Raw genomic sequence first — 23,640 nt, forward strand, 5'->3', positions numbered from 1 at the left:
ATTGGGTTATTTCTCAAAGTCTTGCCACGACAATGTTGTAATGAATAGTCCTTGCATATATTCTTTTCATACTGTTGCCTGCATTTCTTTAGGATAGATTCTGGGATTTGGTATTGCTGGGGAAGAGAAATGCATATGTAATTTTGCTATATCTTGCCAAATTTCCTTCTGTGGACATTGTAACGCTCTACATTCCTGCCAGCCTGATATTGGCACGCCTATCACTCCACAGCTCCAAAATACATTGTCAAATTTTTGGCCTTTGGCAGTCTAATAGGTGAGAAATGGTATTTCTGCATAGTTTTAATTTGCATTTATTTTACCATGAATGTTGTACGAGCATCTTCCTATATGACTAAAAGACTTTTGTACTGCTTCTGTAAACTAAATCTCCATATCTTTAGTACAGTTTACTGTAAGGTTGTGTTGACCTTTATATCTTTAGCAGTTTGAGTCACCTACATGACAGGCAGCTGTGCAAACCACTCTTCTAAGCACTGAAGATGTGGAATGAAAAATATAAATGAAAATCCCTGCATTTATGGAGTTTATAATCTAGTATATAATCTAGTTTAGAATCTAGTGAGGGAGTGATGAGTTTGGCCCACAAATTTTGGCAATTGTCTCCCACCGTCCACCTTACCTTAACTATTTCTGTTCAGATTTGGAATTCATACCGCTTGTGTCCATATACCATTGTAATCTTGATTCTATTGACTTAATCATTTGATGTACTCTTTCAGACCTTTGTCTCTGTGTTTCCCCCAAAACATGGGTTGGATTTGCTTCATTGACTCTCTTAATTTAGATTAATTTGGGTACTGCTTTTATCCCAGTGCATTCTTTAGATCCAAGCCTTGGTTTCTATTCAATAGTAGGACCTTTGTACAAGAATAGTTGGGCAATTAGAGCAGCTTTCAAGCTGGGCAGCCTTGGATGAATTGCTTCATCACCGTGAGTCTGCATTTCTTTGTCTGTAAGATGATGTTAAAATACTTGACAGTGTGGGGAGGCTGAAATAAATAGCATATGCTAGTTACCCAAAGTTTGTTCCTAGCCAACTTTTGAGCAAGTGCTCAAAAACTGTTAATTTTTAAAAACAGTGTTTAATTAAAGTAAATGGTAGCTTGGAGGAGCAGTGGGTTCAAAATTTCTTCAGAAAAACACTGCCTTAAATCTTATGCTAAAATGTTTCTCTTTGCTAGTCAGGTGCACCCACTCTAGATGTATTGGAGATGTATCATTTTCTTGTGAACACTTTCTAGGAGTGTTGCGCCTTCCACAGTGAGAACCTGCCAATAACCAGCCTCAACTCTAATCGCACATCTGGTTTTTCTCACTTAATGACAACACTGAACTATTCGTAATTCTTTGAAAGTCCCATGTAGCTTCTTATCATCATCATCTTCTTTTTTTTTTTAAAGATTTTATTTATTTATTTTACAGAGAGAGAGAGAGAGAGAGAGAGATCACAAGTAGGCAGAGAGGCAGGCAGGGAGAGAGGGGGAGAAAGCAGGCTCCCTGCTGAGCAGAGAGCCAGATGCAGGGCTTGATCCCAGGACCCTGGAATCATGACCTGAGCTGAAGGCAGAGGCTTAACCCACTGAGCTTCCTATCTTCTTCTAAATGACATTTCTTTTTGTATGCAAAAAGATTTCCTTCTTTCTCTCTGCAGAACTTATCTACTGAGATCCAGCTCAAATATCACCTGTTAAAATCTTCCCTTTAACCCTTGCTCTTTTAGAATTAAACATTTTTTTAAAAATTTTAATTAATTAATTTTTTTCAGCATAACAGTATTCATTGTTTTTGCACCACACCCAGTGCTCCATGCAATCCGTGCCCTCTCCAATACCACCACCTGGTTCCCCCACCCTCCCACCCCCTGCCCCTTCAAAACCCTCAGATTGTTTTTCAGAGTCTGTAGTCTCTCATGTTTCATCTCCCCTTCCAATTTCCCCCAACTCCCTTCTCTCTCCATCTTCCCTTGTCCTCCATGCTATTTACTATGCTCCACAAATAAGTGAAACCTATGTTCTCCTCTAGGGTTCTGATGGATTCCTGTCTCACGTTGAGGTCTTTTATCCATTTTCAGTTTATCTTTGTGTATGGTGTAAGAGAATGGTCAAGTTTCATTTTTCTACATATAGCTGTCCAGTTTTCCCAGTACCATTTTTTCTTTTTAACTTCTGGACATTATTTTACTTCTATCATCACTCTGAAAACTTTACCTTCGGATCATATAAATAGCTGCTTCCTTATCTGGACCTCTTGTCTTGGAGACAAGAGGGCATTGTTTATTATGATGTTTCTATTCTTGGTGAGTACTTTGCCAGAAGTACTCAAAATAATAAAAAAAAGTTTATTAGCAATTCCCACTTAGAGTTTGCCTTACAAGATTTGAACTTAATAGACCATTGTCCATATGATATGATTCAACAATGCTTAGGAAAATCCTTTTTTGTTCCATACCAGCCCCCAATGAACACATCACTACTAAACTTTCTTGACCTACTAACTGGTGGCCCCAAAGCCTATAATGGATGGTAAAACCCTTTTCACGATTGGAGGTAAAGTAAATGCATAGAAGCCAGGAATAAGAAATACTTTGACTTGAATATAAAGACAGCTGGGTGGTGACAGACACTTTGCATCTAAAGTAGGTGTATGCCAAAAAGGTAAGAAGTTAAAGTCAAAGTTCATCATGGGGAAAATTGTCCTGAGGTGTCTTGACTGTCATAACTTATGTTTCTTTTGGCAACTGCAATCCAAAAATGGCGTGTAGAATGTGAAAAAATTGTGACTTTAAGTAGGAGTCAGAAATACTAATGTTATTCTTCTGATCACCCCATATGTCTTTTCAGAGTGCATACATGCAAGAGTGGGAAGTTCTGGGACACTAGGGAACTCAACGAAGCAGCAAACAGGTATGGACAATTACAGTTTGGGTAATGGTCATCTTTTAACGATAGTTCTATTAGAAGTGTGCTTGATGCTGGTACAGTTTGTATGTTAAGAAGTTGAATCGTCTTACCTAAAAAAGTACTCCACATCACTCGGCATCAGGGAAATACAAATCAAAACCACAATGAGATATCACCTCACACCAGTCAGAATGGCTAAAATTAACAAGTCAGGAAATGACAGATGCTGGCGAGGATGCGGAGAAAGGGGAACCCTCCTACACTGTTGGTGGGAATGCAAGCTGGTGCAACCACTCTGGAAAACAGCATGGAGGTTCCTCAAAATGTTGAAAATAGAACTACCCTATGACCCAGCAATTGCACTACTGGGTATTTACCCTAAAGATACAAATGTAGTGATCCGAAGGGGCAAGTGCACCCGAATGTTTATAGCAGCAATGTCTACAATAGCCAAACTATGGAAAGAACCTAGATGTCCATCAACAGATGAATGGATAAAGAAGAGGTGGTATATATACACAATGGAATACTGTGCAGCCATCAAAAGAAATGAAATCTTGCCATTTGCGACGACGTGGATGGAACTAGAGGGTATCATGCTTAGCGAAATAAGTCAATTGGAGAAAGACAACTATCATATGATCTCCCTGATATGAGGCAGAGGAGATGCAACATGGGGGCTTAAGGGGGTAGGAGAAGAATAAATGAAACAAGATGGGATTGGGAGGGAGACAAACCATAAGTGACTCTTAATCTCACAAAACAAACTGAGGGCTGCTGGGGGGAGGGGGGTTGGGAGAAGGGGGGTGGGGTTATGGACATTGGGGAGGGTATGTGTTTTGGTGAGTGCTGTGAAGTGTGTAAACCTGGTGATTCACACCAGGTTTTATAAACATATATTATATGTTTATAAAAAATAAAAAAATTTAAAAAATATGAAAACAAAACAAAACAAACAAACAAAAAAACCCCTACAGAGCTTAGGGGCTTCTGGGTGGCTCAGTGGGTTAAGCCTCTGCCTTCGGCTCAGGTCATGATCTCAGGGTCCTGGGATCGAGCCCCGCATCAGGCTCTTTGCTCAGTGGGGAGCCTGCTTCCCCCCACTCTCTGCCTGCCTCTCTGCTTACTTGTGACCTCTCTCTCTGTCAATCATCTTAAAAAAAAAATAGAACTTGAATCGTCTTCTGTGTAGTTACAGGCTCTTGTCTAAAAGTGTCTAAATATAATATTGCCTGTTTTATGAAGAGTTCATAATTTTTTCATTCTAAAATGATTTCTGTGCTTATTTAGTGACTTTTTCAAGAATTGTGATCACTAAACAAACCAATGGCATGTTAAAAAATTTTCACTGGGTGTTACACAAATATGAGTCATGGATACTACATCAAAAACTAAAGAAGTGCTCTATGTTGATTAACATAACTTAATAAAAAAAGAAAAAATTCTCATTCAGTTTTTGAAAAATGGGTTTAAAAAATAGGTCTTAGCAGATATTAGTAATTTATTTTCTCTGTTCCCCACTCAGCCCTACTGTCTTCCAAAGTTGCCATTATACTTAACTTCTTCTTTATATTTTAAATTTTTATTTTTGTTGTATACCTTACTTCATTGAAAAATAATTCCTGTGACTCCAAACTGCATTGCTGGTCTTAAAAATATACTTTCTAATTTCACTCAATTATTTCACCATCTAGAAAAATTAGATTCCAGGTAAATAATTAAAATAATTATATAAACTATGACTCTAAAGGTTGGAAACAATGCATCAGTAGTGCCTCCCCAAGAATGGTAGGTTGAATGGTGTCGCCCCCAACAGAAAGTCCAGCTGGATCTTGCAAATGTGGCTGCATTTAGGAAAAGGATCTTTGAAGATGCAATTAAGTTAAAGCTCTTGAGAAGAGATCATCCTGGATCAGAGTGGGCCTAAATCCAATGAAAAGAGTCTTTAGAAGTGAAGAGAAAAGAAGAGGACACAGGGAGAGGCAATATGAAGATGGAGACCATGATTGAAATGACATGTCTACAAGCTGAGGAACACTGCAGATTGCTAGTTGCCACCACAAGCTGGAAGAACTAAGAAGGATTCTTCCCTTGTGCTGTTGGAGGAAACACAGCCCTACTCAACATGTTAGTTTCAGACTCTTGGATTCCAGAAATATAAACAAATACATTTCTGTTTTGTTATTTTTTAATTTGACCAAGTTGGTCATTTTATATTAAGGCAGCCCTTGGTGGCTAATCTAATGAGTCATTAAGTTACTTTTCTACTATAAATATGTTTTAAAAAACACAAATCACATTTGTTTCTGTCTCTCTCTCTCTCTCTATATATATATATAGAGAGAGAGAGAGAGAAAGTATTAAATTAGGCTTCTGATCTTAACAGTGTAAAAGTATAATTTTTATGAACTTTAAAGAAAATTTGGTTTCCGATAAATAAAGTAAAGAAAGAAATCACAGGACCACTGACCAGAAGGCTGACACATCTGTTTTACTACTTTGGTGTACGCGAAGCTTCAAGCAAGACTGGATAAGGAATTTTCAGTGAAGATACTTGATATGAAATCAGAATTTCATGGCAACTAGCTGAAGTTGAGATAATAAAACTAAAGGACTCCTATATCAACAGTTAACAAAGTTTAAAAAGTCATTTCCAATATCGTAAAAGTAGTTAGAGAAATATTTGTGAAAAGAATAATTTTCTTCTCTTCTGAAAACAATCCTTTTGCACATTTAAGAATACATTCCGACTTGTGGGTTTTATCTCTGGCATGAGAAGTCATAGTCATCTTGTCTGGAAATATCGGCAATTTAGTTCTTATCAGATATAACTAAGTCTGTATCTGGATAGTATAGGATTCTGTTAGAAGAGCCTGGTCTGGCATTAAGTGATGCCTTCATAACTGATTTGAATGAAGTTTTCAAATATTATATTTGTTAAATTAGATTTAATTTTCAGTGTTCCAAGATTCATTGTTTATGCACCATACCCAGTGCTCCCTGCAGTACATGCTTTCCTTAATACCCACCATCAGGCTTGCCCATACCCCCACCCCCTTACCTTCCAAAACCCTCAGTCTGTTTCTCAGAGTCCACAGTCTCTCATATTCATCCTTTCTGATGGAAGCGTAATCTTCCATTGTGTATATGGACCACATCTTCTTTATCCATTCGTCGTTGAAGGGCATCTTGGTTCTTTCGATAGTTTGGTGATTGTGGACATTGCTGCTATGAATTGGGGTGCATATGGCTCTTTTCACTACATCTGTATCTTTGGGGTAAATACCCAGTAGTGCCATTGCAGGGTCATAGGAAAGCTCTATTTTTAATTTCTTAAGGAATCTCCACACTGTTGTCCAAAGTGGCCAGATCAACTTGCATTCCCACCAACAGTGTACTTTAAATCAAGAGTCAATAAATTATAACCCATGGGTAAAATCCAGCCAGCTCATTTTTGTAATTAAAGTTTTATTGGGAAAAAACCCCATGCCCATTTATTTATATATTATACATGGTTGCTTTCTTGCTGCAATCGTAAGATTGAATACTTTCAGTGGAGACCATATGGACTGCAAAACCTCAAATGTTTACTCTTTGTTCTTTTATGGAAAAAGCTTGAAGTTTTTGATTTTTCTCTTCTAGTACCCCCACCTCACCTCACTTTTACACTTTAGACCTAATACAACTTAGAAATTTCCTTTTGATGACTGTCTCCTTTGCTGTACAGAAGCTATTGATCTTGATGAAGTCCCCAAATTTCATTTTTGCTTTTGTTTCCCTTGCCTTTGGAGACATGTCTTAAAAGAAGTTGCTGTGACCGATGTCAAAGAGATTACTGCCTATGTTCTCCTCTTGGATTTCAGTGGAGTCCTGTCTCACATTGATAAAGAACTTCTCAAATTCAACACCCAAAAAACAAATAATCAAGTCAAAAATGGGCAGGAGACATGAACTGACAATTCTCCAAAGAAGACATAAGAATGGTTAACAAACACATAAAAAAATGTTTAACATCATTAGCCATCATGGAAATGCAAATCAAAACCACAATGAGATACCACTTATACCAGTTAGAACGGCCAACATTGACAAGGCAGGAAACAACAAATGTAACAACAAATGTTGGAGGGGATATGGAGAACGGGGAACCCTCTTACACTGTTGGTAGGAATGCAAGCTGGTATAGCTACTTTGGAAAACAGTATGGAGTTTTCTCAAAAAGTTAAAAATATAGGTACCTTATGACCCAGCAATACAGATATAGTGAAAAGAAGGGGCACATGCGCACCAATGTTCATAGCAGCAATGTCCACAATAGCCAAACTGTAGAAGGAGCCAAGATGCCCTTCAACAGATGAATGGATAAAGATGTCCATATACACAGTGGAATATTACTCAACCATCAGAAAGGACGAATACCCACCATTTGCATTGACAGGGATGGAACTGGGAGATTATGCTAAGTGAAATAAGTCAAGCAGAGAAAGACAATTATCATAAAGTTTCACTTATATGTGGAACATAAAGAATAGCATGGAGACATTAGGAGAAGAAAGGGAAAGAGAAAGGAGGGGAAATCAGAGGGAGAGATGAACCATGAGAGAGTATGGACTACAGGAAACAAACTGAGGGTTTTGGGGGGGATGGGTTAGCCTGGTGACAAGTATTAAGGAGGGCATGTATTGCATGGAGTACTCAGTGTTATATGCAAACAATGAATCATGGAACACTACATCAAAAACTAATGATGTACTGTGTGGTGACTAACCTAACATAATAGAATAAAATAAAATAAAAAAGAAATTTCTTTTTGACACTTCCAAATGGAAACTACAGTTCCATAATACCCACATCTTGAATTTTATTTCATTATAAACCCTCAGTCTTGGTTGCTGGTGAATTTGACAAAGGAAGAAATTGTCAGAACTTAGGCTTCTGAGAAGCTAGATATAATAGGATGGGAGAGGTCTGGGAACACTATATTGTTATAATTGAGCTTTAAAATTCTAAAATATCTAATTTATAGCTTGATTTCAGTAAGCCCTCTGAGGTCAGCTCTGACTTATTTGTTTCTGGAATCGATTTGTGAGCCCAATATGAGCTAAATTTAATCATTCAACTTCATTAAAAAAAAAAGATTTTATTTATTTATTTGAAAGAGAGAGAGAGAGAGAGCGCGAGCGCACATGAGCAGGGTTTAGGGGCAGAGGGAGGAGCAGGCTCTCTGCTGAGCAGGAAGCCAGATGCAGGACTTGATCCTGGAACTTCAGAAGCATGACCTGAGATGAAGGCAGACACTTAACCAACTGAGCCACCCAGGTTGCCCCACTACTTCATTCTTTGCCTTCCTTCCAGACCAAGCTAATAAAACTTAGTTGCCTAAAAAAGCCTAATTATTGTAGAGATCTGACTATGTTTATTTCTAAGACCTTTACTGAATTTTTTTGTTTATCTTCTAATGTGGTAGAATTGGTTATATAATTAGAATGGGGAGCAAGAAGTATATTTTTATAAGCAGAGAGCATAAAATGCTTATTAAATGGTGGTCTTATAAACCTGAGGAAGAACTTTGTTAGGCTCTTAAGTCACAGAAATATTTTTTTCATTGTTGTTGCTTTTAAAAAACAATACTTAAATGGGAATTATCAGAAACCAAGTTTGAAGTAGATTAGCACTATTTTGATTGTCAGTAACTCTACAGAACACAAGGAAAGAATACATGTGGATCTCATGAACTATACATATTTAGAAACTTGAGCTAGGTGAAGGATGTCGTTTCTCTCTCTGTTTCTGCTTCATTCTTCAGAAGCTAAGTGTATTAGTCAGGGTTCCTAAGAGAAAAAAAACAATGAGATATTTATCATCTATCTATCTATCATCTATCATCTACTTAACATCATCTATCATCATCTCTATATCCAACTACCTATTAGTATATCGAGAGAAATATTTATTGTGGATTGAGGATGCTTGGCGAATGCAAAATCTGCAGAGTGGGCAAGCAGCCTGGAGACCCAGGGAAAAGTTGTAGTTTGAATCTGCAGGCAGTGAACTGGCAGAATTCCTTTTTCAAGAAGGTCAGACTTTTTCTAATAAGGTCTTCAACTGATTGCATGAGGCCCACCCACAAGTTGGAGAGTACTTTGTTTTACTCAAAGTCTACTGATTTAAATGTAGATCTCATATAAAAAACACTTTCACAGACACATATAGAATAATGTTTAATTAAATACTTAGGAGCGATGGCCTCACCAAGTTGACCCATAAAATTAGCCATCACAGTAGGAAAAATGAAGGAGAAAGGGGGATGAACTACTCGTCTAAATTTGGTTCCAAAATTCTTTTTTTTTTAAAGATTTTATTTATTTATTTGAAAGGCAGATCACAAGTAGGCAGAGAGGCAGGCAGAGAGAGAGGAAGGGAAGCAGAGAGAGCAGACGTGGGGCTGGATCCCAGGACCCAGAGATTATGACCTGAGCTGAAGGGAGAGGCTTTAACCACTGAGCCACCCAGGTGCCCCTGGTTCCAAAATTCTTGAGAAAGTACTCTTATTTGGCAGGTGTTCACATGCTTTTCCATTTGATGGAATAACTTCTAATTTCTGTTTTGCAAAGCTTTTTATGGAATCAGTTACAATTAACTGATTTTCTATCATGGTGTCTGTAAGATTTGTGAATACATAGTGGCTTGTACTCCTTTTAGGCACCTAGAATTGATTTTTCTACTTTTCTCTGAATATTTTCTAGCTTCAATACATAGTTCATCTGTGAAAGGAAAGGAGAGAAGCCTCACACCTCCTGCAGAAGGTAAAGTGATTTTTAATTTTTTTCTAGAATCCAGTACTAAAGGGAGTAAGTGTGGAATTGCCTTGGAAACATAGTTGATGGACTGGTTAGAGGCCAGTCTTGAGCCCAGTCGAAGACTGTGGTGAACCAAAAGCCCTAATGTGGGGGACCCGGTCCTCCTCCCCCAAAACAGTTCAATTCCATGTGAAGATTCTGGAGCTCTCTCTATCAGGTCCTGTGCCAGGCTTTGTGGGGAGCACAGAGAGGAGCAAGGTGAGCTAGATTGCCAGAGCGCCCTAAGGGGCTCAGTTTTATGGGGGAACCCAGAAATAAACACAGATGCCATATAAACACAGATGCCACAGAAAAGCCCTCACATCAAGTGTGCTGGGAATGTAGAGGAGGGAGCGTGAGCACCAAGGTTCTGGGAAGGCATCACGGAGGAAGCAGCATGTGAATTAGCTCTTAAAGGAAGAGGAACATTTTCATAGACAGAAGTGCTGTGCAGGCATCCCAGACTGCAAGGACCAGAGGGAAGACCTAGATATGCAGTCGTGCTTGCTGTTTCCTTTCTCAAGTGTGGGAGCAACAGAGAGGTGATAAAATTGCCAAGGTGAGTCAGTTTGAAAAAGAGGAATTTCAAAGCCAGCACAAAGACATGCCAGTGTTGTCTTCAGGCAGTGAGAGATCTCTGAAGGGTGTCAGAGTGGAGGGGATCACCCCTGTGTTACAGAATCCTGGACCTGGCTGCAAGGTAAGGTGAGAGCTGAGGAGAGGAGAGTTTCGAGACAGAGAAGATGGTAGGAGCCTTCTGTAGTAACCCAGGTGTGGTGATGGGGTCTTAAAGTAGGGTATGGCAGTGAGAAGAGAAAGGAAAAGGGATTGTCTGTGTGCAGAAGGCGGCAGGAGACTGGAGGGGAGTCAGAGACACAGGATGCAGCAACGCTGGGACATCGCTGCTGTTCTGGAGCAAATATGAGAATCTACCTGCTACCCCTCTGTGAAGGGGGAGCAGAAGTCACCATAGCTGATCACAGGGCCGTGTGGAGATTATATTTGTTGGACAAGGGCCAACCCATTGAGTGTGGGGGAGGGACTGGGCATTGGCAAATTATCACAACAGGTATGAAAAAAGGAAGAAGAGGATTAGGACAAGGTGAATAACAGAAATCAGGTAAGAAGTCACACTGAGAGTGAAGGAGGAATGCTGGAGGGTCACAGAGCAGAGCATGGAGAAAGAGCAGAGACTACGCATGGTACGTGGGATCCTCACTGATGGAGCTCCTTCACAGGAGATGGTGCTCTTGTTAAAATGCATATGTTTGATCAGCTTATAGGTTCCTTTAAAATAATAGAGCCAGATCTTGAGAATAAGTATCAGGCAAAATATGAAAGCCTAAGACTGCTCAGAAGCTGAAGTGCAAACAGAGAACACTCTCAACCTGCTTCTCACCAACCTCTTCTCTTTCTGGGTTCATCTTCTGCATCCTGCCCTCAGGCACCTGTGTGCTCACCCACACCCACCTCTAGCTGATCTCCAAGCCCCTGTGTTGCTGCTCACATCTAAGCTTTGGCCACGTTGCAGGGTCCCCGTGCCCCAAGTAGGGACACACTTGCAGTGGGGGAAGGAACATGGATTCAAGTGCCTCTCAGGTCTACTCTAAAATCCATCCCCACTTGCTTCCTGTAGCTATGGGATCTTGATTTGATTGTGAAATGCAAGGGCTTGAGTCCATCACAGAAGAGGCAAATGAACCAAAGGAGGAGAGGAGAGACCTCACATGCACAGTTTAGCATTAGGAATTTCATCCACATAAGAACTTTGCTCCACCTCAGCTGGCTCTGCTCCTATTAAGGTGACGAGCTCGCTGCCACTCACTCGGGTTGCAGGTATGTTATACCTGATGCCCTTAACCCTCAGCAATGGATGCATTATGAGTGTTTATGGGAAAGTTGGAGCTTCTAGATTGGAGAATAATTGTAGATTTCAGAGTTAATTTTTTACACTGAAGATGGGCAAAAGCAGTAACCTTCTTCATTTAATCCTCATAATTAGGTAAAAACTAAACAAGATCTGTAAACAAAGTTCAAGGTTGGACTGTTTGGCAGTATATATGTGACTGAATAGGAAGGAAGGAAGGAAGGTTGGTTTGTTGATTTTACTGACTTTGTGAATCTCCAAATAAAGAGTAGTTTATGAAAGTCCAGTCTGTTCAACCTGAATGCCATCTGATACTTTTTATTTGTGTTTGTCCAAAAGGGTACCCTTTGGTATAGGCATTTCATTCTGATACTACTGATTTATTGCCTCTGATCAAAACTTAGGAGGAGAAAATCACATCACCAATTTTTCCACTTTCTGTGGAAGGAGCACGAGTTATAGGACAAGTCTAATAGTTTCTTAGACTGAAGTAGATTAGACTTAGATGACTTTGTCCTTTAATTTATATTGTGTTTTCTTGTTTGTTTTCAATAAAACTCCTGAGGCTATTTTAAGCCCTTAAAATATTTTTCACACATATAATAAATGTAGCTTATCTAATAATACAAATATAGGAGAGAAACGGGTTCATCTTTGGATTAGGTTTAATGTGTTATACACATTTTGTACATGTTTAATTTTTTTATGTAACCCAAGTATTTTGGAATAGGATGACCAGCAAAGTCATGCATTAGTACACTTTATGCAATATGTAGTAGAAAATGTAGCACTTGAAGTGTTTTTAATCCAGCTTTTTTTCATCATTCTCCTTGTGTGTGTGTCCAGCTAACTCTTCTCTGTCCGTACTTGTGGATACAAAGGCTATGCTCCTTTGTCCTCCTGACAACCCCACAGCTTTGGTGGTAACATGGACAATAAGCCCCAGAGACCAGCCTCCCTGCACTAGAGTCCACAGGAGAGACAACAATGAGACCAGTGTAAGAAACTGTACTGATGCGAGAATATCCTGGGAGTCCAGACCTGATCAGAATCCTGCCCTTCAGATTGACCCCGTGGCCCTCACTCATGATGGATATTACAGGTGTGAAGTGGCTGCAGCTGATGGGCATTTCGGTCATACATATTACCTCCAAGTGTTAGGTAAGGAGCATGACATATTGTGCTATGTCACATAACCAGATCTGGGATTGAATCAGATGTGTCTCTGTATTCCATACCCCATGTGTTAAGCCTGAAGCATTTTCCCCTGTATCTCTGCAGTACCCCCCAAGATGACCCTGTTTCGAGGCAGCAATGGAACCATCGTGTGCAGGGCAGCTGCAGGGAAGCCATCTGCACAGATCTTCTGGACCCCAGAGGGAGATTGTCACACTGAGGAAGAGCCGCTGGGCAATGGTACAGTGACCGTCCAGAGTACATGCCACTGGGAGGGCCGCCAGGTGTCTAATGTGTTCTGCTCTGTCTCCCATGTGACTGGCAACAAGAGTCTGTCCTTAGAGCTGGAAACAGGTTAGTAATTCCAGTGTTTGCTTGTATGTTCATTCTTTCAGGGAAGTTATAGAAGAATGAAAAAGGAGAGTGTGGAGAATTTCACTCTAGCATAGTCTCCCCACACTCTTCCTTTTGTCCTTCTCTTCCATCATTAAGAGTTATAACCAGAAGAATGACACAGAAATTTGTTTTCAAGAAGCCAGATTTTAGAATGAAGTTTATTATTTAATAAAGTAAAATGAAAAATACTTTAATAGTTTAATATCTACTCTATACAAGCAGTAAGTTGGCTAGGGTAGTGTACTTTTAAGTTAACACTTACGGTTTTAGGCGAAGAATAAATTGCATTAAAAAAATCTTTGTGCTTTTAGAAGAAGAATCAAGTCACTCGTAAGTTTTCTTTACATATATAACTAAAGTTTGGTGGGATTTCTATTTTGGTGGTATTTCTACGTTCTTCCTAGAATTCTTGGATATATTATAATAACCTCTATGATTGATTTAAACTTTACTCTTTAGTTTCCTTAAAAATATATGTACTTATTGTTAATTATCACTAAGCTCAGTGACAAAATTAGAAAACTCCTATTAATCTTAATTTTCACATGGTCACATTTATTGGGTAATCCATCAGTTCTATTTTTTTTTTTTTTTTTTTTGTTTTTTTTCTTGCCGACTTCCCTTCTTGAGTTTTACATACCCTTGTTGTAATCTGGTCTGGGTAGTCACTAGACCTGCTGCACAACTATTGTCCTGGGCACTCTCTTTCCCACAGTGCTCTGCTTGATTCCATGTCTGTTTATTCTGAGTTCCTTCTGCCTTCCAGACATTTGCTAGTTTTAATCTCTTTGTTTTATGCATGTAGCATTCCGTTACTCTCTGGTAATCCTTGGCTATCCATTAATTTCAAAGTGAACATTCAAAAATGAACTTATTGGAAGCTATGTCATCTGTGGGTAGTTCTGTCAGCTAGTTAGCTTCAGTAGGCTAAAAGGAGGTAAATGAAAAAAAGTTTTTAAAATATGGATTCTTTAGTTATCTGAAATTCTTTTCTCTGAGGTTGTCCAGTTTCTGCAGAAAATAACTTCCCAGTCTATTGTCTTAGAGAGATAAACCTATTAGTGTTATGAGAGCAGGAAATAAGAGGGGAACGTGTGTGTGTGTGTGTGTGTGTGTGTGAGAGAGAGAGAGAGAGAGAGAGAGAGAGACAGAGAGAGAGAGAGAGAGAGACTGTTCAGAATTCAGACTTTTCTTTAATGTCTCTCTTCAGTCTGGTACTTCCTCTCCACCCTCCACTACATTTGGATCCTTGACCCTGGAATCTCTCCAGTTCATCTTTTCTGGGCATACTTCCCGTTTCTTGCTGTTTAAGAAGGTGTGGTGACGTGGTGACCTGGCTGCTCAGGGTGGGAGTGGACTTGGCTGCCTATCTTTTCTTAATATAGACCTTCAAAGGAGTTTCCAACTTTTAACTCACACTTTACTCCTCACTTATCCCATTTAATATATTTAGACCTTCTTGTTCTAGAGTGTTTTTGGTGTTCTGTGAACATTAAGATTCTTACTTATTCTACCCTAAATTATTTGCCTTCATCTGTTCACTTTTCACCTAAAAACAAGTTGAATTTTTTCATCTTCTTATCTTCATCCATGTTCATTGTCTATATTTAAATAGTCTAGACTTAGAAAATTTTCCCACTGATGATTTAGCAAAGTTTAAGAAGAGGGAAGAGAAAAACCTGTGTCTTTAAACCACCATTTTCCAATACCCATTATTCAAGTGATTTTAAAAAAAAGTTTTTAGCAGTATTTACTGAGGAGAGTAATGCTTTTGTATGCATTCTGACCACCTGGTATTAGAATATCATGTCATGTTTATGGATCCTCAGACTCGAAGGGACTGTCTCACTCACTCTCAGCCAGTGTTGGGGTCTCCTCCCTGTCTCCTTGCAGGGTGGATCTTCAGTGTCCGTGGCCATACTTCCAACAAAAGAACATGCATCATTTTGCAACAGAGGGTTTCAAGACAATGATGTTGATGTTAACTGGAAAAAATTTTTTTCTTTTTCAAATAAAAGAAAAATGCAATGTTTAGAAACAAACTGTTGAAGGAATGTGGAGGAAAAGGACACCACTCTGCTTAGCCTCCATTCACCTCTGTCTGCTCCCCTCAGCCCCATTCATGATGCAGCTCCAGTGAGGTCTTAGAACCCCTGTCTACCAGAGCTGGCGATTCTTTTGTTGACTTTTCTTATCAAACTGAGCCTTATATTGTTGCCAGAGTTAATAAATAATTGAAAGTTGCTGCCATGCATTCATGTCAGTTTGAAGGACCTGGAAGAAAGGTGACTTCAGGATTAGATTGTTTTTCCAATTACCTCCTTTATAACTCCTTATTTACTTCTGAATATTGGAGATGAGAAACACCCTGCTATTACTGTAACTGAGAAATCTAATCTTCAGACCCCCGCCTCCACCAATGAAGTCACCATTTATGAATCCTGAAAGCCACAAAATATTGATTTAGGATTAATGTCTTGATAAACACTCACGAATCAGAAATACATCAATTTATTATAATGATTTGAGCTATTAATGAGTCAGAACTGTTTAAAATCACAGAAGTGAATTTCATGACCCATGAAACATTCTTGAACTATGTGTGTGTGTGTGTGTGTGACTTTAGACTTTAGTTTTTAGAGCAGTTTTAGGTCCACAGCAGAGAGTTCCCATATTTCCATTGCCCCAACAGATGCACGGTCTCCTGCTTTCTCTACATCAACCATGTCACACTTGCACATTTGTGAGAATTGATGAACCTACATTAAGACAACATTATCACCCAAAGTTTATTGTTTACATTATGGTTCACTCTAGGTGTACATTCTATGAGTTTTAGCAAATGTAGAACTGGTATCTCTCCACCATTGTAGTTTCATACAGAGCATTTTCACTGTCCCAAAGGTCCTCTGTTCTCCACTTAACTCATCTCTCCCTCCACGCTACCCTTTAGCAACCCCTGATCTTTATACTATCTCCATAGTTTTGTCCTTTCCAAAATGTCATATGCTTGTAATCATGCAGAATGTAGCAGTGTCATATTGGTTTCTTTTACTGAGTGCTATGTGTTTAAATTTCCTCCATGTCTTTTTTTAAAATTTAATTTTATTTTTTCAGTGTTCCAAGATTCATTGTTTATGCACCACACCCAGTGCTCCATGTAGTACGTGCCCTCCTTAATACCCACCACTGGGTTTTCCCAATCCCCCGCTCTCCTCCCTTCCAAACCCTCAGTTTGTTCCTTCATGTCTTTTCATGGCTTGATAGCTCATTTCTTTATAGTGCTAAATAATATTTCATTGGATGCACCACAGATAAACCGTATGCTTTTGTGTCTATGTTTACAGGTGACCAGTTATCACTAAACTCTACTTTTTATATAACCTCCTTTTTTTGGTTTGCCTTCGTTTTGGTTGCCTTGATCATTGTGGGATCCATTGGGCTTTGGAAAACCCATTGCTGCAGGTATTGAGTAATGCTTTTTCTTCAGCTTTATTGGGCTAGAAGGGGTAAGGTATCCGGAATTGATGGGGTAAAATTAATATGTTAACATTAACTTTTCCATAATCAAGAAGCGTGTCCTAAAGGTATTCTATTTGGATTCCTCCAAATGACAAGAGGGATTTTACTTGGTTACTTAGGTATGCAAACATACTGAATTAAACTGTTTAGGGCAATATCTTGGTAGAGACAGATTTTAATTCTCTATTTGGGTAAAGAATTATAATAATTCATTTTATGTAACAAAAAGGATGTGTCACATTTATCCTATATATCAGGATTCTTTTGCATAAGTTCACTCCTCTTCCCATATGAGAATTATCTCATTTAGGTGTATGAGCTACCACTAGCATTCTTATTTCTGTTAATTCCTTTCTATATTATTATAACTTCTATAAAAAAAAATGAACCACACTTGTCAATTGTATACTGTTTTGTTTTCCCATTTTTAATTAAATAATGATGTTTTCTGAATTCACTCCAGCTTATTTTTATTTTTGCAGAAAATGCAAATTAAAAAAAACAGCAGCTACTTCAGTTGTTGAGGAGGTAAGATAATATTAAAAAATATTTTTGCAAATTTTAAGCTTCAATGTCAAAATATAGCCAGGCAATTTGTAAGTTGCCTCAATATTAGTATTTTTAATTAAAAAGCAAAAATTCTAATTTTATAATGCTAATACTCAGGTGTGCTTATTTTGTCAATTATCTATCTTATACAATTCATACACATTCTGAACAACATTTTCATTTCAAGAACTGTATCCTATATAGCTCATAATATTTGCCAAATTTTGATCGTAATGTTTGGAGAAACTGAATTAGTCTTTCCTCCCTTATAAAACTCTCTAATTCTTGACTTCTTTTTCTCCATACTATCATCATTTCCTTCTTAATTGGTCTTAAATATCTCCTGCTCCATAATCTCATAACCAGTAGCTTACCAAGTCTGTGACCCTCTCCTTTGAAATACCTTTCATGTTACCTCATTCTTTTTCATTCCTACCATCACACAACATTACCATCTCACACTTAAATAATCAATAAATTTTTGACTAAATAATAGAAAATAGTCCTTCTTTTATATCCATATAAGCCCAGAGACACAAATATAAGCACTCCTGTAGATGACTGAATCTGGGGGCACCTGTGAGGAAAACATAGGTGTAATTGATGATTTCTGGCTTTTTTGAATTGCTTTTGACTTTGAGTTCTTTCTTAGGAAGAAATGCAACCTTATGCCAGCTACACAGAGAAGAACAATCCACTCTATGATACTGTGAGCAAGTGAAGTGGTCTCAGGTGTTACAAAGTAAAATTGATAGACTGTATCTCCATACTTCATAAGTTATTGGAGCAGCAGAACAAATGAATAAATATAAGGCAGAGCTACTATTTTGATTTTCTTAGAGCTCTATTATGGAAAACCCATTTTGGAATTAGCTTTTCAAGGATTATGAGAAGATAGAGATTTTTAAAGAGTTTGGATACATATCCTTTTGTAATTGAAATTTTAGAATATTAGCTGCTATTAGCTAGTTCTCTGAAGAACTGATATTATTACAAAGAAAGCAAATGCTCATGATAAAATACTCAAATTGTTTAGTGTAATAGATAATGAAAACTGAGTTTCCTCTAGAAAGAACTCTGTAGAAGGAACAATCAACATATTTTATGTATTCTTCCTGAAAATTTTATGAACATACATCTGTACACCCAAGGTATGGGTGTATATTCATAGATCTATTTACATATATATACACATATCCTTGCTAAGACACAAATGGGAACATATCATGATGTTCTTCTGCACTTATAGAAAGCTAATAATATGATAGGTCTTGGAGATCTTTTATATCAAAGAAGCAGAGCTACCTCATTCTTTTTAATGGTTATAAAATTCCATTGTATGGTTATGTCATAATTTAATTAACTACAGTCCTAGTGATAGACATTTAGATTCTTTTAAGTTTTATTTGTTTGTTTCAGTATTATAAGCAATACCACATAGAATGTTTCTTGTAGAAAGATCTCTTTGTATTTGTTTAAGTATATTTATAGAATAAATATAGTGGAATTTCAGGTCAAAAGGGTTTGTGCATTTTTTTTTTATTGCATTGATATGTCAAATTGTATCAATTTACATTCCCTTCAAACGTGTTTGAATGTGCCTTTCCATATACTGTTATTTTAGTATCTACAAATTCCCACTTCTTGTTTTTAATCAGTTAACTAATGTAATATATGATTATAATAAAAATTACACTGTTTGACAAAATTGAATTTATGTTTTTCTGTCATGAAAGAAAGCAGGAGTAAGAGAGGGAACACATGTGAGGAATTACTTTCTGAACTCATATCTCAATAGAAATTGATAGCTAATGCCTAATAGTTTCTAAAGACGTGATAAATTGAAATTGTGTATTTTCCTGATGTACATTTTATTGTGAGGTGTTAGCAAATAACCAATGTTCATTGAGCATATAAGCAGCTAAATATGCATTATGAAGAACTTGAATATCCATAGAATTTGATCTCTGTGCTAAGAGAATGGCCAAGGGATGACAGGACTCTTGCCTTCAATTTTTCTGTGGAATACGGTATTAATAATGTGGAGGTAGGTATTAAGGAGGGCATGTATTACATGGAGCACTGGGTGTGGGGCATAAACAATGAATCTTGGAACACTGAAAAAAATAAAAGAAAAAAAAAGAAAAAAGAAAAAAAGAATGTACATATTATTTTTAAGTTTATGAAAAATATATTTTATTTATAAAAATTTATGAAAAAAGTCTGGCTCTCCATAGCAGGAAAAATATTAAAAATTTTCATTATGGTAGAAATTAAAACAAAATCCATTCATTCTTTCATTTTGCATGAATGAAACATTAATAAATGAATGAAATGAAACAATGAAGAAACATGAAACTTTTTTTTTTAAAAGATTTTATTTATTCATTTGACAGACCTAGATCACAAGTAGGCAGAGAGGCAGGCAGAGAGAGAGAGGAGGAAGCAGGCTCCCTGCTGAGCAGAAAGCCTGATGTGGGACTTGATCCCAGGACCCTGAAATCATGACCCGAGCCAAAGGCAGAGGCTTAGCCCACTGAGCCACCCAGGTGCCCCAGAAACATGAAACTTTTAAGACAGTCCTTTTGTCACTGTTTTCCTCCCTCCAGACATTTTGGTTACACTAGGCTTTATCATTAAAAAGATTCTTAGTTTCTTTTGGAGGTAAACTAATCTCATCACATTGAGCACATAATTTTTACCAAACCATTTTGACACCATTTAGGTATACCCCCAAACCAATCCATTAAGCTTCCCCATATAAATATTACCAAGCAATACACAGTAGACATCAAACCCTGTCCTTGACCTTTTCTTAATTCTTCATCCATTCCTGGGTGGGATGAGGTTCACAAACAACTGGGTTCAAAGATACCTGCTTAAATATTACTGAAAAACAAAAAAGCAAAATTGTGTTTACACCTTAACTTGATAACATATGTCAAAACAGCCCTGTAGGGGCACCTGGGTGGCTCAGTGGGTTAAAGCCTCTGCCTTCGACTTGGGTTGTGATCCCAGGGTTCTGGGATGGAGCCCCGTCGCGGGGTCCCTGCTTGGCGGGGAGCCTGCTTCTATCTCTCTCTCCGCCTGCCTCTCTGCCTACTAGTGATCTCTGTCTGTCAAACAAATAAATAAAATCTTAAAAAACAAACAAACAAAATAGAATGTATTTGCCCTGTAAATAAAGACTTCAAGATAGTTTACAAATGCTAAATTGTAAGGTACAGGAAACAAATGTATTAGAATCTTCCACTACAGGGGTGCTAAATGTGGTTGAACCTGAGAATTATGTGGGGAAATAAAAGAAATAATTACCCAGATCCACTTTTTAGACCTACTGAATCAGGAGAAATCTAGAAACTAAAACAGCTATATGTTAGGTCCTCCAGAAAGCAGAGGCTGAGATGGAGTTAGGAGCAGTAAAGGTTATTTGGGAGAGAGGGGTTCTATGTGTGAAAGATTAAAGGGGCAGGAAGTAGGATAGGGAAGAAGGGGCTTCAGACCATGACACTGATCTGAATGAGACCTGTGAAAGGAAAGGGGAAGAAGCAGGATACAAGAGCCTCAGATCCAGATATAGAACTGCCAACGTCTTAGCCAAACCAATGAGAAACCCTGGAGCAAAGACTGCATCTAAGAAGAATCTTTCATGAACAGAAGTGCAAAACATTTAGTCATTGGCTGGGAAGTGTATGACCTCAGCCTCAAAAGCTGAAACGGATCCTGAAGGCCTTAGCAACTGGAGGGCATCAGCTGATTGCACTCCTTGCATGTGAATGGTAAGTTCTCTCTTGATGGGAGATCTGAACCCCTTACCTCCATGGCTGCCCAGTCCGTCCTTTCACTAGTTAGTATTTGCCGGATATGTCGTAGTCTGTCTCTCTTCAATTCTCTGTGACATTTTATATTATGTATACCTTTTACAGCCAAAGCTATTTTTTTTTAAGATTTTATTTATTTATTTGACAGAGATCACACATAGGCAGAGAGGCAGGCAGAGAGAGGGGGAGAGAAGCAGACTCCCCGCTGAGCAGAGAGCCTGATGCAGGTCTTGATCCCAGGACCCTGAGATCAAGACCTGAGCCGAAGGCAGAGGCTTTAAACCACTGAGCCACCCAGGCGCCCGCTACAGCTTTTTAATAGAAAATATATACCCCATTTTTATGAACTCTGAGAATTTTAACTTTTAATAGGAGAGTTTAAACCATTCATATTTGTTGTGGTTACTTACATATTTGGTCACTGTTTTACAATCTTAATTTTTATATCTTGTTTACTATGTTTACTTTCCATGCCCTGTTTCACTTTTTTCTTTGCCCTGCTTTGCTAGATTGGCTAACATTTTTGCTATACTTTCTTTTTCCGAGTACTAGTTTAAAAGATATTCCTTGTAATATAAATGTATTAGTGCTTATGCTTTATTTCAGAACACCTAAAAAGAGCTTTATTGTGGTATAATTGATATAACAATTTGTTAAATTTTGCACGTATTTCAAGCATATAATTTATTACATTTTGACTTTGTTTATACTTGTGAATCATCAGCATAATCAAGATAATGAACTTATCCATCATCCCTGTTTTCTTATTCTTCTTTATAATCCTACCCCAAAACTCTTGCTGTCCTTCCATCCCCAGGCAACCACTGATCTGCTTTCTATAACTATATCTCAGTTTGCATATTCTAGATTTTTATATAGATGTAATTATACAATATGTGCTCCTTTTTTTTTTCTTTTTTTGGTGGTGGGGATTCCTGGTTTCTTTCACTGAGTATCATTACTTGAGATAAGTTCACACATTAATAGCTCATTCTTTTTATTGCTAAATAATATTTCTTTGTATGAATATACCATTTTGTTTATCTGTTTATCTGTTGATGGACATTTGGTTTGTTTCCAATTTTATGCCATCATAAATAAAGCTGTAAACATTCTTGTGCAAATATTTTTGTAGACCTGTGCTTCTGTTTTCCTGGGTAAAAACCTGAAGGCTATTGCTGTATCACACAGTATGTAGTTGTCTAACTTTTAAAGAAATTGCAAAAGTGTTTTTTCTAAGTGGTCACACTATTTTACATTCCTCCCACCAATGTCTGAGATTTCCTGTTCTCCTGCATTTTTATCAATATATAGTATGGTTGGTCTTTTTAATCTGAGACATTACGGTATATGTGTATTTTCTCTTATGGTTTTAAAAAATTATTATTGAAGTATAGTTGGCATACAGTGTTATGTATTAATTATCTTTCATTGTAGTTTTAATATAATCTCCATAAAGACTGATGACTGTCCTATTATTAACTTACTTAACACTCATATATTTTCTTTGGTAAGTGCTGAAATGTTTTTCTCCTTTAGAAAAACTGTGTAGTCAATATAATTCATAGGCTCTGATAACAAATATCTTTTAATCAGAAAAAAAAACTGGGGTACAGTTTCTCTTTATTGAAAATTCTTTGTATATTCTGAATACAAGTTCTTTCTTTCTTTTTACAGTGTTCAGTGTCTTTTGAAGAGATGTTTTTGGTTTTGGTTGTTTTGTTTTTAAAACAGGACTCTTTTTATTTTGATGAATAATTTATTGACATTTTTCTTTTATGGATTATAGTTTTGGTATTGCAACTAAGAAAATTTTTTGGTATCACAAAATCTTAGAGTGTTTTATTCTAGAAGTTTCATAGTTTAGGTTACACATTTAGGTCTAGAATCCATTTTGATGGAATTTTGTATGACATATGACATTTATGTGACATACAGACTGAAGTTCTTTTTTTTTTTTTTTTTTTGCATTTTGATACTCATGTGCATATCCCAGCACCAGTAAATTACCTTCTATCTTTGTCAAAACTAATTTGTGCCCATCTGTATGGGCCTACTTATGGGCACTCTGTTCTGTTTTATTGAACTATTTGTCTATGTTACACCAATATCATACTGTCTTGTAGCTTTATAAATCTTGAAGTCAGGTAGTTTTAGCTCTCTGGCTTTGTTCTTTTTCAAAGTTTTTTTTTGGCTATCCTGGGTACCTTCCATTTCCATCTGAATTTTAGACTTAGTTTATCAATTTCTGCAAAGAAGACTTTTAGGATTGTGACTTGATTATGTTGAAGTTTATGTCAATTTGAGGAGAACTGATATCTTAGCAATAATAATTCTTCCAGTCCATGAGCATAGTAGATTACCTATTTATTCAGGCCTTTCCCCATTTCCCCATTTCTCTTTGCAGTGTTCTGTAATTTTTTTGTGTATAGTTTTTATAAATCTTGGTCAGGCTTAACCCTAAATACTATATTTCATATTCTTTGATGCTATTGTAAATGATATTATTTTTAAATTTCAATTTCTAATTTTTCCTTGATATTATA

General features: G+C 37.4%; 1 protein-coding gene across 1 annotated transcript in view; it reads left to right on the forward strand.

Annotated features, from left to right (window-relative positions):
* Positions 1 to 18,966, forward strand: part of LOC131825131 (cell surface glycoprotein CD200 receptor 1-like) — a 33,568-nt gene extending 14,602 nt beyond the window's left edge. Inside the window, 8 exon segments of the mRNA XM_059164121.1 lie at positions 2,865 to 2,927; positions 9,671 to 9,730; positions 12,477 to 12,791; positions 12,912 to 13,160; positions 16,550 to 16,667; positions 17,207 to 17,252; positions 17,926 to 17,989; positions 17,992 to 18,966. Coding sequence (XP_059020104.1) covers positions 2,865 to 2,927; positions 9,671 to 9,730; positions 12,477 to 12,791; positions 12,912 to 13,160; positions 16,550 to 16,667; positions 17,207 to 17,252; positions 17,926 to 17,989; positions 17,992 to 18,050 — 974 coding nt within the window. The 3' untranslated portion in view covers positions 18,051 to 18,966.
* The last annotated feature ends 4,674 nt before the right edge of the window (positions 18,967 to 23,640 follow it).

This window comes from Mustela lutreola, chromosome 2, assembly GCF_030435805.1.
Source record: "Mustela lutreola isolate mMusLut2 chromosome 2, mMusLut2.pri, whole genome shotgun sequence".
Lineage (NCBI taxonomy): Eukaryota > Metazoa > Chordata > Mammalia > Carnivora > Mustelidae > Mustela > Mustela lutreola.